Source organism: Phyllobates terribilis, unplaced genomic scaffold, assembly GCF_046119375.1.
Source record: "Phyllobates terribilis strain yellow unplaced genomic scaffold, ASM4611937v1 Scaffold_8__6_contigs__length_399053987, whole genome shotgun sequence".
NCBI lineage: Eukaryota > Metazoa > Chordata > Amphibia > Anura > Dendrobatidae > Phyllobates > Phyllobates terribilis.
This window is the reverse complement of record NW_027362768.1, coordinates 168,256,687-168,268,801: the sequence shown is the minus strand read 5'-3', so window position 1 is coordinate 168,268,801 and position 12,115 is coordinate 168,256,687. Positions and strand designations below refer to the sequence as shown.

The following is a 12,115-nucleotide window of genomic DNA, read 5'->3' as shown; positions in this document are numbered from 1 at the left end:
GCAGTTCCTTTGAGCTCATGATTCTCCCTTGGTCTGACATGCACTGTGAGCTGTGAGGTCTTATATAGACAGGTGTGTGCCTTTCCAAATCAAGTCCTATCAGTTTAATTAAACACAGCTGGACTCCAATGAAGGAGTAGAACCATCTCAAGGAGGATCACAAGGAAATGGATAACATGTGACTTAAATATGACTGTCTGAGCAAAGGGTCAGAATACTTATGACCATGTGATATTTCAGTTTTTCTTTTTTTAACAAATTTGTAACATTTCTATTTTTTTCAGTCAAGATGGGGTGCAGAGTGTACTTTAATCAGAAAAAATGAACTTTTTAGAATTTAAAAAATGTCTGTAATGAAACAAAGAATGACAAATTTAAAGGGGCCTGAATACTTTCTGTACCCACTGTATATACAATGAGTTCCCATTAGTGGTGGCTGCATAAATCTGTATGTAGTGAGCTCCCTCAGGTGGTGGTAGCATAAATCTGTATATCGTGAGCTCCCTCTGGTGGTGGCTGTATAAATCTGTATGTAGTGAGCTCCCTCTAGTGGTGGCTGTATAAATCTGTATATAGTGAGCTGCCTATATAAATCAATATGTAGTGAGCTCTTCCTAAAGATGGCGGTATAAATCTATACATAGTGAGTTCCCCCTAGTGGTTCTGCTGTTTATTAGAATATAGTTATGATTGATCAGCCCAACTACATTGTCTATTTTACTCTAAGGTTGTCATCTTCATGATCACAAATCTTTGATGATCAGTGACTCTAGCATTATCAATGGCAGTGTTAGTTTCATGATGATCATGCTGCTACTTAGTCCTCACTTCTTTACACTGCAGCTCTGCTTGTCCGAACAGCCTTCAGCGCATAAACTCAACATGTCAGATCACAGATCATTTCCATTATAGCAATGATTACAAACCACAAACAACTAAAAGACAACATTTAGATATTTTTTTTATTTTTTATTAATACATAAGTTGAAATGACCCTGAGGAATAACAAGGGACTTGGAGTTGGAGACTTGGTTGTGAATGGAGTGTGGGTGTGATTGGAGTATTTGGAGTGTTGACCATTTACGATAAGAAGGCAAGTAATCATTCTCTTGGTCTTCATGGGTGACATGATTCTCAGATGCACCATCTATATCCGGTCTATACGTCCACAGACGGTGGATACATCAGGAATACTGTAGCAGTCATCATCATGAGCCCAGTATATGCCCTATGGCACTTTCTCTTCATGGGTTTTAGCTGGACCTCCAGAAGATGTTCCTTGTAGACTATGGTCTCCTTCAAAGTCATCTACAGAAACCAAATAAGAAGGTGCAGGAACTTGAGGTTCCTTGAATACTCAAGTCCTAAATTTCTTCATGTGATCCTCGCAAATCCTCCTCATCCAACTCTTCTTGATGGTCCTCAGGTTGGATATAATTGTCCTCTATAAACCCATCCTCATCATCTTGCGGTGGAAGGGGCACCCCTGGCAGCTCATTCTCAGATTCCGTAATCCATTCGTTCTCAGGCAAAGGGCGATGCCGATAGCTGCGGAAATAGCGGTGGAAGAGGTTGCATTTGGCAGCAGCGGCGATGAGAAGGGACAGGGTGCCCGCGATCAGCACAAATCCCACCAGGTACGGCCAACTTCTACCCTGAGAAGCGTTGGAGGCTGGAGAGGGAGTAGCTGTGGAGCAAAAATAAAAAACAACTGATAAATGCACCATTGTAGCTCAGGGGTTGTCACCCAACTCTCCTGGGCTCCAAAATTGTGACCCCCCTGGGTAACGTTCTAAGCTAATATTACCCTGCCTGGATAATTTACCTCCAATGTAAGGTTGTTTTATATATAAGTTGTGCTTTAGCCTCCATCTTAAGCAAACAAAGCAAAAGGATAGAAAGAGTCAAAGTAGGATAGAAGTTGTCCTACCGAGTTGTCCTAATTTCAGACAGCCGTCATTCCCTACAACTTTTTCCCATGGAGGAGAAAAGACCAGAGTGACCCTTTCCCCGGTTCCCCTTGTTTGCCAATGTAGATGGGTGGAGCTTTGTCTGATTTTAGCCCCGCCCACGAGGAAGGGGAATCAGACCAACCTAAGCGGAACCCCCCATTTTATATTTGCTAGCTGCCGCTTTAGCATCTGCTCATTTTTAATCTTTATCACAGGAGACTCTTACAGCATAAAGTAATAAACGTCAGGGCTTGCTGAGACTTGTAGTTCCACAAAAGCTTTTAACATTCTGGTTACCAGGCTCTTGTGTACAGAGAGACACAGGAGACAATAATCGTGCAGTGAAATATGAGCAGACAGAGGGTGTGCACATAATTATTAAAGACCTTGTACAAACAAGGAAACTGGAAGGAGCCGAGGATTTAGCCGGTGACGACAGCGTAAACACAAAGCCGCAGTCACATATTAAACGACCGCTGCCAAAATACTGCGCTCCCGTATCCCACCCAACAGCTCCAGTGTTGGTGCTCAGCAGCAGCCGCACCCGCAGAGCAGGAAATTTTCACTTCCTTCTCCCTTTGACGGGGCTGGAAATGATCTGAGCGGGAAAGAATCATCTAAATGATGCAAAAAAACCCATAAAAAGCAAAAAACTGGCCCCAAAAATAAAATATTCCCCCAGCAAATACTATGAGATATAAGCCCTTTCTATTCTTGCTGGGTAACCACCAATAAGACCACCACTTAGCATTCCCATCTAATAATGTTCTCAGTGTAAACCTGCAGCTCACCACTTGATGGTTTTAAAATGCTGCAAATTTTCCCCCATGCTTTACACTGCAGCATGCCTTAACAGGCATTTAGTTAATGGAAAAGCGATTTTCATGGCAGTAAGGACAGAATGATTATAGCTAAACTAAGTAACTAAATCAAGAAAAAGGAGATTATTGGATAATTGCTGCACACAGTCAAAGGGGAGGAGCTTGAGTGTAGGGAAAGGAACCTAGAGAGAAACTTTCTGTATAATGCAACTGTTATTAGTTTAGAAGTGTGATGCTGCCCCCTGCTGCCAGGGACAAGATACTGCTGATGTAAAAGAGGAGAACTGGAGAACAATAGGACAATTTCTACAGGGGACGTCCCGGCTGCACGTTCCCATTCAGTGACAGCAAGCAGAGATCATGAAAATGGTGAAAAATTGAAACACAGATTCTATTTTAGTAATAAAACTTTTCATTAAATAAAAAAAATAAATGTCAGTTCTCCTCTTGGTTTGCCAGCTGCAATGTTGAATGTCGTAAAGCGACAGCGCAGTAAATCTTATATATATGATGCAGTAAATCTTATATACGATGCAATGAAGGTCAGTATGGAGGCCATGACAAGACATAACTTACTGCTGTTGGAGGACAAGCTGCCATTGGAGATTTCGTTGACGTCACGGATGTAGCGTTGGATGACCTCGCTGGCGACCTCGCCTGCAGTCTGAACTTCAAGTTCCCCCTTTTCGATCAGGGTCAGATAGGAGCAGAAGTCACCAGAAACTGGCAGGAGACAAATGTCATGTGGGTTCAAGTTCTCAGTTATTTCCTTTTAATTTTGTAGAAAAGTAAGTAAAATGTCATTAAAAATGGACTTAAAGGGGGTTCCTGACCACGGGTCACCTCTTATGTGTCTGATGGGAGGGGGCGACCTGCTCCTTTTCTCTTATCTGACACCTCCCTACTGTTTACCTGATACAATAGGAGTTACGTGAAAAACATTCTCCCGGTAAGTGGCATCAAACCTATAAATTATTTATCATGTGGACGATAGATAAAGGAGGACTTCACCCTCATTGCTAAGTTTGGACAGGGGACATAGCAACAGAGAACGCAGTCGTATCCTCGCTCTGTTGCATGATGGATCCATAAGATCCTTTGCAAAGTAGAAACTGGTATTATAAATGGGATATGGTAGGTGGGTGCGCTAGAACAGATGTGGTATTAGGGTCCGAGACCTTTAAAGGGGTTGTCCGACAGTAAAATAATTTTTTAAGGCATGGATTGTTTGTAAATAATAAATGGAGGCATACTCACATTCCAGGGTCCGCACGGATCCAGCACAGGCCGATATGGAGATCTGCGCCCGTGCACCGGTTCCCAGATATGGGCTCCAGAAGAAGTGTCTGCTCTATTCGGAAGTCCCTGCAGAGATCAGACTAGAACAGTCTGGTCTGTGACTTCCGAATGGAGCAGACATCACTTCCGGAGGCGGTGCAGATCTCCAGAGCAGCATGCACCGGATCTGTGGGGTCTTCTCGAAGGATAGTATGCCTCCATTGGTTATTTTCAAACAATACATGCCTAAGAAAAAAAAATATTTCACTGTCGGACAACCGCTTTAATCCCCTGAGTTTAGGGGTTACATCAATATAATGAACGTCCATGAATATAAATATGATTTGAAGGCCTTTTTGACATTTAAGGGGCATTGGATAAATCCTTATTTGTTCACAGGGTCCCCCAACCATCAGCAGATCTCAGTGTCCTGTTACTGAGACCTCCAGCAATCATCTGTGATCTATGAAGGGACCAGGAAGCAATTGTCTCAATTTCCCTGCAGCACTCCCACAGGATAAATGAAGCATTACACCATGCCTACCTTGTGTTTTATGATTACTTCCGTGTGTTTTATAACAACATTTTTACAACGTTTTGCAATGTTTTTTGTCCTGCGGCTTCTTTATAGAGCACTTAGAAATGACATTTATTTCTATTGCCCTTCCCCACGAATCTTACACTGAGGATTCAGGGGTGATATTTAGTGATAACATGGTGACAAGTAAAAATTAAAAGAGAATCTGGAACTTAAGAACAATCCTGTCATCAGAGCCGTACTGCCTGATCTGCCTAATCAGCTCTACAGGTTAAAAAACTGCAACTCCCATCAGGCAGGCTCACAGGACATGATGTGAGTTGCAGTTCTGCCAACACCGTAGAGCTGCAGGTTGGTGGGTATTGGATTATAGCTCTGGTGTGACGTCCAAATAGAGGAACCTAGTGAGCGAAATTGTATCCATTAAACAGCCCCCCATGGTGCGAAACTGCAGAAATGTTGTAGGTCCGGCGACTGTCAGTGACACTTATATGATCCTTAGTGCTGCAGTCTGCATTGGCCTCACTATTTTGCAGCTTTGGGGCTGCTGAGTGGATGCATTGGTGCCCGCCTCATTAAAATATTATGCTGGTGTGTGACTGATTCTCTTTAACAGGCAGAAGACGTCGTTGCATCAATGAGATGGAAATAACGTTTCCTATTCTTGGCAAGCTGCAGCGCTTGGCTCTTCCATAACGCCCAAAGATTTCAAGGAGGAGGCTGCACATGGGACACCTGAGGGGAAGGGGGCCCGCCGATGGCCGGTGCTATTTTCAACTGCATCTGTGTTGTCCGGATGCAGAACCAGTTGAAAAGCATGATGGAGTAGAAAGCCATTGGCTCCTTGCTCCACCAATCACTATTAAGAAAGGAAGAAAACTTGTCACTTTTGTTTAGGGGGTTTACTGTATGGGGGCACAAGGCTAGTACTATTGTATGAGGGCACAAAATAAGTCACAAAAGGGGAAACTAGTAATTCTGTACAGGGTTACAAAGGAGGTCACTACTACTGTATGGGGCACAAAAAGAGGAGGCTAGTACTATTGTATGAGGGCACAAAAGGGGACACTACTATTACTGTATAGGGGTACAAAGGAGGTCACTACTACTGTATAGGGCATGGCACAAAAAGGAGACACTACTCCTACTATATGGGGGCACAAAAGGGGGCCACTAGTACTACTGTATGGGACACAAAAGGGGGCCACTAGTACTACTGTATGGGGCACAAAAGAGGGCCACTAGTACTACTGTATGGGGCACAAAAGAGGGCCACTAGTACTACTGTATAGGGGTACAAAGAGGGTCACTACTACTGTATAGGGGTACAAAGGAGGTCACTACTACTGTATAGGGCATGGCACAAAAGAAGACACTACTACTACTATATGGGGGCAAAAAAGGGGGCCACTAGTACTACTGTATGGTGCACAAAAGGGGGCCACTACTACTACTGTATAGGGGTACAAAGAGGGTCACTACTAATGTATAGGTGGCATAAAAGGGGGATACTACTACCGTATGGGGCTACAGAAAGGGGACGCTAGTACTACTCTATAGGAGCACAAAGGAGGTCTCTACTACTATATAGGGGCACAAAAGGGATACATCTTCGATTGTATGATGGAAAATAAGTGGTCTTCTCAAAACAATGCCATACTATGGTGGAACTGATAATAAGATTTAGGTACACATTCATAGGAGTCATCAGTTTCTCCCACCTGCAGCTGGTGGCACTGGGGCAGCTATTCTCGTTATAGTGTGTCTAATTAGGTACTAAACACCACAACTGGGCAGCTTATTTGCATAATTAGATACACAAATTTGCATAAGTACTGGTTGTGGTACATGGACTATTCCAACATATTTTGCAATCTGAGTTGTCCCATAGACTCCACTATCATGGTGGATTGGGCAGAACAGACACATCATTCATTGGTATATCAAAATATAACACCTCCACGGTGAACCTTCTTCCAATAACAAGCAACAGTGATCACTTACCCATAACTGCCTCCGAAATACCTTGATCACGGGATTTATGAAGTTTTCTCCTGGAGGAGCAGTCGCAGAATCTTTGTCTGGCTAACTGGTCCATCAAGACCCCCATCCTGGGCGATAACAACAGGGTGGTGTCCCTCACATCCAGCCTGGTCAATGCCCTAAGATTCCATAGATCAATGTCTTGTAAAGTGTTATTTCTTAATATCAGTGTTTGAAGACGGAGCAGCCCTTTATAAGCATCGGAGTGTAGTCTGGAGATCCCACAGCTGCTCAAATCCAAGACTTGGAGATGGGGCAAAGTCTTGAAAGTTCCCGCTGGGATGAGGTGTAAGGGATTCCCGGACAAGTTGAGAAAAAGAAGTTCTGAAAACTTTAGAGGAAACAGTTGCAAGTGATGGATGGAGTTGGAGGATAGGTTCAGGTATTGGAGATTATGGGGTAGGTTGATGGGAACTTTAGTGAGTCCTTTGTGGCTGCAGTCTGCACGGCCCTATAGAAAGTCCACACAGAATAGATTAGTTTGTTTTCCCACTACTCCACCCATCACCACGTCGACCCATCATTTCGGTTTTGTGCATATTCGCTCAGTCTTACAATATGGCTTCTACATTGTAACAGTTTGAGACTTTTATCTACATGACATATATTTTCCCACATCAACAAACCTGTGTCTGACTTTACCCGGTAGGTTATATCTATTTTTCTTACAAAGTAGTCAGTTGTCAGATTTGCATAGTCATTTGGTAAAAAAAAAACATCACTCAGTGCATAAGATAAAAATAATAAATTATGGGTAAGAAATGGGTTAAAAATCTGATATTTACACAGTTAGATTCTACTATTATCAGGCATGGGAAATCAGAAGGATTTTGTGGGGTCTTTTTTAAGGGGAATTCTACCAATATAGAGCAAGTGGAAACATTTTGCAGCTTCATGGGTATATAGCTAAAGTACAGACTACTACTTCCTAATCAATAGCTGCCGGCCGATCCAAAGAAGTAGAAATGACCAGCACCATGACATGCGGGTGCAGCTTTCATACTATTTATCATCTGTTGTAACCTGGTCAAAATGATCTGGATGCCACAATTACTGTATGTTCTACACAACTCCCCAATATGGATAAATCGGAGGTTTTTCTTTAAACTCAGTCTGGAGTTTAGAAAACTAATATGGGGCAAACAGACTCCGAGAATTAAACTGGAAACATTGCAGGGCGGACATGGGAGGGCTTGCGGTTCCTAACCCATGGGTATATTATGTGGCATCTCAACTTTAACATATTCGGGGATGGAACGACCCTGGGGGAGGGGAAGCTCAGCGTATGTGGCTACAGCATTATTTCCAATCAGATAAACTCTATGAGGTATTGGAGGCACATAAGTTTGGGATACTTGGAGGCAAAATACTGACTATGCTGTTATGTCACAAACTTTGGGGGACGGTGAAAAAATTACAAGGAATAGAAGGTGTTTCACAATTTACTTCAATATGAAACACTCCATGGCTTCCAAATCTATACCAACTGGTGGGATTTGGCTCCTGGAGCCCAAGGGTTTAACCACACTTAATTAAGTGCTGATAGGTGATGTGATTATAAGGAATTCTCACAGCCGCAAAATTAATATTGGTTACCTCCCCCTGAATTCTACAAAAACGTACAATTTAGGCACGCATATCAGGTGGAAGGCATTGTTCTGGAAGGAGGGGTACCCTGAAACTCAATAATACAGAGAATAGATAATCTACACCGTTCTCATGGACCGATCTCATTACTTTATAACATTCTCTTAGACATTATATTGACAAACCAGCCGATGCGATCAAAAGAGAAATGTGAGAGTGTAATGGGACCCATAGAGGAAAATCACTGGTCAGATATACTGGAAAGAGTTCCACAGCGGTCTTTAAAGGGGATCTGTCACCACTTTGGAGTTATCAGACCTGTACTATGGGCATACAGGGTATAGAAAAGTAAATCTATACATACCTGTATGGCCCATAGTAGAGGTTTGATTGCACAAGGTTTGATTTGACAAGATATGGGGTCTATGGATTGATGGCTCTGGTTTGACATCTAGGGAACTGAGGAGATTTCGCCTCGGCTTGCTTTGACTTACGTTTATATGATGCCTCAAATTAAACTTCTTTGAAAATTAATAAAAATGTTATTAGTACTTTCACAAGTTATATGTAATTGGATTGACTATTGTTACTATGTTCAAATATTTGTTCATCTAGTTATGCTGGTTTTGCAGAGCCAGGATTTATAAATAACTCATGTTTAATGCTTCTTAAGGTTGGGGGGTGGAGAACTGTGTTTCTCCAATGTTTGTCTTGTTGTTTTTTTTATTTTTACCTTTGTGAAAATGTTTATAAAAATTAATAAAAAACATTTGATTTAAAAATGTATCATCTGTTGAATTAGATCCCACCTATAAATGATAGTTTGGGAACTTTTAGAGATCCAGGACTTTTTGTAATTACTTTAATCCTCTTCCTCTTAGTATGTACGATGTCTTACCTGAGCGGTCAGTGTACAGGGGTGCGCAGACGCTGCTAGGAGGAACGATGAGAGGTACAGGACGAGCCTCATGCTGATACAAGCTGTCAATGAGAACACAATACCATGAAAGGAAATATACATTTTTTATTGTAGCAGCTGGAAATGTTACATTGTAATTGCTTTCTGTGAAGGGTCTGATTTGTAGGAAGCAGAAAGTTCCTGACATAGATAGTGTTGAAAGTCACTCACTGCAGAGGTGATAAAAGCTGGAGTGCTGGGGATTTTGCATTTATTACCTATCCAGGTGATAAGCTGAAATAAAATGTTGGAACTTGTTCACATGCAGCGTTTTACAGTACCAGCAAAGTGAATGAGATTTTTTTTTAAATCTCCTCCACGCGCTGCTTATTTTTTTTCCTTGCGGATTTGAGCCATCAAAGCTTTTTTTTTCCAAACCTGCAGCATGTGTAGCGTTTTTCAACCTTTAAATGAATGGGAAAAATAACGCAAGTAAAAACCGAGCGCAAATATGCGCATATTTTTCTGATAAAGCTCTCTGGATTCTGCTATAGAAAAATCTGTTTTAAATACTCAACCTGTGCACATACCCTTAGATGGATTGGACAATTAGTAAGAAAATGACTTCACATTACATGTAAATGAGGAAGAACACCGTTATTGGCAATTATCTGACTTTTCTCCTGCATTTATTATCAATTTCTGTGCAAGTGGGTAGAGACTAGCTCCATGTAGGATATGTAGAAGCAGCTGCTGCATGGAGGACATTATACAGCAGTACTGAGCAGTGTAGCTGTGAATTCAGCACTGGGTGAGATAAAACACTTACTAGAAAGCTGAAATTGAATGGAGGATATTATGCAGCAGTACTGAGCAGTATAGTTGTTAATCCTTCACTAAGGGGATATAAAACACTTGTTAAAAAGCAGCACAATCAGTTTGTGCCTTTCTTACTCTGCTCCTCCTCTCTCCATAGACTTCAATGGGCAGCTATAATCTGATCCCTCAGTGTGCTTGCTTTCACAAAGATGGATTTGAGTCGTTTTTTTCAGAGTGGATGGTGAGTTTAGGAGGCTAGAAGTAGGAGAAGAGGTGGCTCATAAGTGGGGAAAGAAGCAGACTTCACTGATATGAAATATTATAAAACTCATATTCTCTTGTACTATTGATTTATGCAAAGTTGATTGAAATGAAAGTCACCATGTCATCTGTGTATAACAAAAAGTTCTGCCACTTTCTAATATACTTTGTGTTTTAATTTCAGGCTATACTGAAGATCTCTGCTTGCTGTCAGCTAAGTACATCGGCAGCACAAATCTCTCTCTTGTATTGATAGTTTATTACAATGTATCAGTGCAGGTAACAAATATCAACCAGGCTGTTTATCGTATAGAAAATTATCAAGAACAAATACAACTGAAACAAACCCTCAGCTGTGGAGCCTCAGGGACTGGAGGTAAAATGCAGCATAATCATTATGGCTGCTCTATATGGCTTTTATATTGCATGCATCCACAGAAAGCAGAGATGATGCAGATGTGAGATATTACATTCTTGGAATATATATATCAGTGTTTTCCGTTGGATCTATAACATTACCATCCGAATATTTTGCAATGATTCATCATAATTATACCCTGTGACAATTGTGCAAGAACTTCCTGTAATGTGAAGGGCAGTTAAATTAACCCCTTCTCCACTGGCCTCTGCTCGGAGCAGGGCTGGGTCCATACCCTGGCACATGAGGACACAGGGCAAAGGTTCCAGACTGAATGAGATTATTTTTATATAATGTGAATTAAGTAACCTCTTCAGACCACACAGGAAGCATTTAGGGGTAACTCTCTCCAAAAATTCACATCACTCCCCCAAATCTTCATCATGTCACTGTACAACCTGCAACTATTTTGCTTTGTGTTCGGCAGCACCGAGACCCCCAAACCTCACATCACAGATCACTGAGCAATAACAGAAGCTTCTGTACCGTCCTGGTCTGTAATGATAGAGTCAGTGCTCTCCAGTTCTGCAGTCAGGATTTCCAATAGTCAGTAAATTAAATAGTCAGTAAAAAGATATATTTCCAGTAACCATAAAAAAATGGATGAATCTGTGACTTGGAAGCTGGAGAAACTTGTACAAATTATTCTGATTATAATTCTTATCATTGTACAAAGTTTTTTTTATTATCAATATCTGACCTATACACAGATAGCCCTTAAAATCCGTATCATACATTTCAGTTTTTCACTTCTGTAACTTTTGGATAAGTTGTTCACAAAAAAAAAGTAAAAAAAAATCAGGTTGGTGGATTCTACATATTAGATGAATGTAGGCTGAACCCACCAATGTCATTGGGACCGGAGTGTCTGATGTGTATGGGGTCTCCCGACTCTCCCTCCACTGTTGGAATTTCAATGGCCGATCCTTTTGTTTTCAATCCCTAGCTATAGGGATAGTCCTGTCTGTTCTGCAGATATAACACATGACTTATATACAGATTCCCGGGAGCCCAGGTGCTCCGGTCACATTCCCAGAGCAGCTGCGGGACAGGTCACCTGTGCCGGCCCCCCTCACCTGTGCCGGCCCCCCTCACTTGTGCCGGCCCTCCTCACCTGTGCCGGCCCCCCTCACCTGTGCCCCCTCCTGTCCCCTCACCTCTATATACGTCTCTCAGGTGTGCACCATGTCCCCGCAGCGTGCCACCCTGCGCCACCTTCCATTCACATTCCTCTTCCTGAAGGTGAGGGGTGGGGACTGGCAGCAGGGAGAGGTCCAAAGGTGGCAGAGCTGGTTAAAGAATAACCTCCCCCGTATGAACAAAGACAACAGACGAGGGTTATGTGACTACCTGTCAGATCTGCAGGAGCTTCCTGCCATCCTATATCAGTCCATGGATGGCACAATACACATAACATTAGCACTACATGAATGCCATGCCCAGGGCACAAACACCAGATAAGGTGAAGGGTGTAGAGTCAGGAGGCTGCAGTAAAGCTGG

At 42.2% G+C, this 12,115-nt stretch overlaps 1 protein-coding gene across 1 annotated transcript; it reads right to left on the bottom strand.

Annotated features, from left to right (window-relative positions):
- Positions 1-936: 936 nt before the first annotated feature.
- On the bottom strand, positions 937-11,852 carry CUNH1orf210 (chromosome unknown C1orf210 homolog). Its single transcript, XM_073643684.1, is given in 6 exon segments — positions 937-1,687; positions 3,350-3,496; positions 6,594-7,083; positions 9,118-9,200; positions 11,773-11,815; positions 11,817-11,852. Coding segments are annotated over 6 exon segments (1,107 nt in total). The 5' UTR covers positions 11,838-11,852; the 3' UTR covers positions 937-1,364.
- Positions 11,853-12,115: the final 263 nt, after the last annotated feature.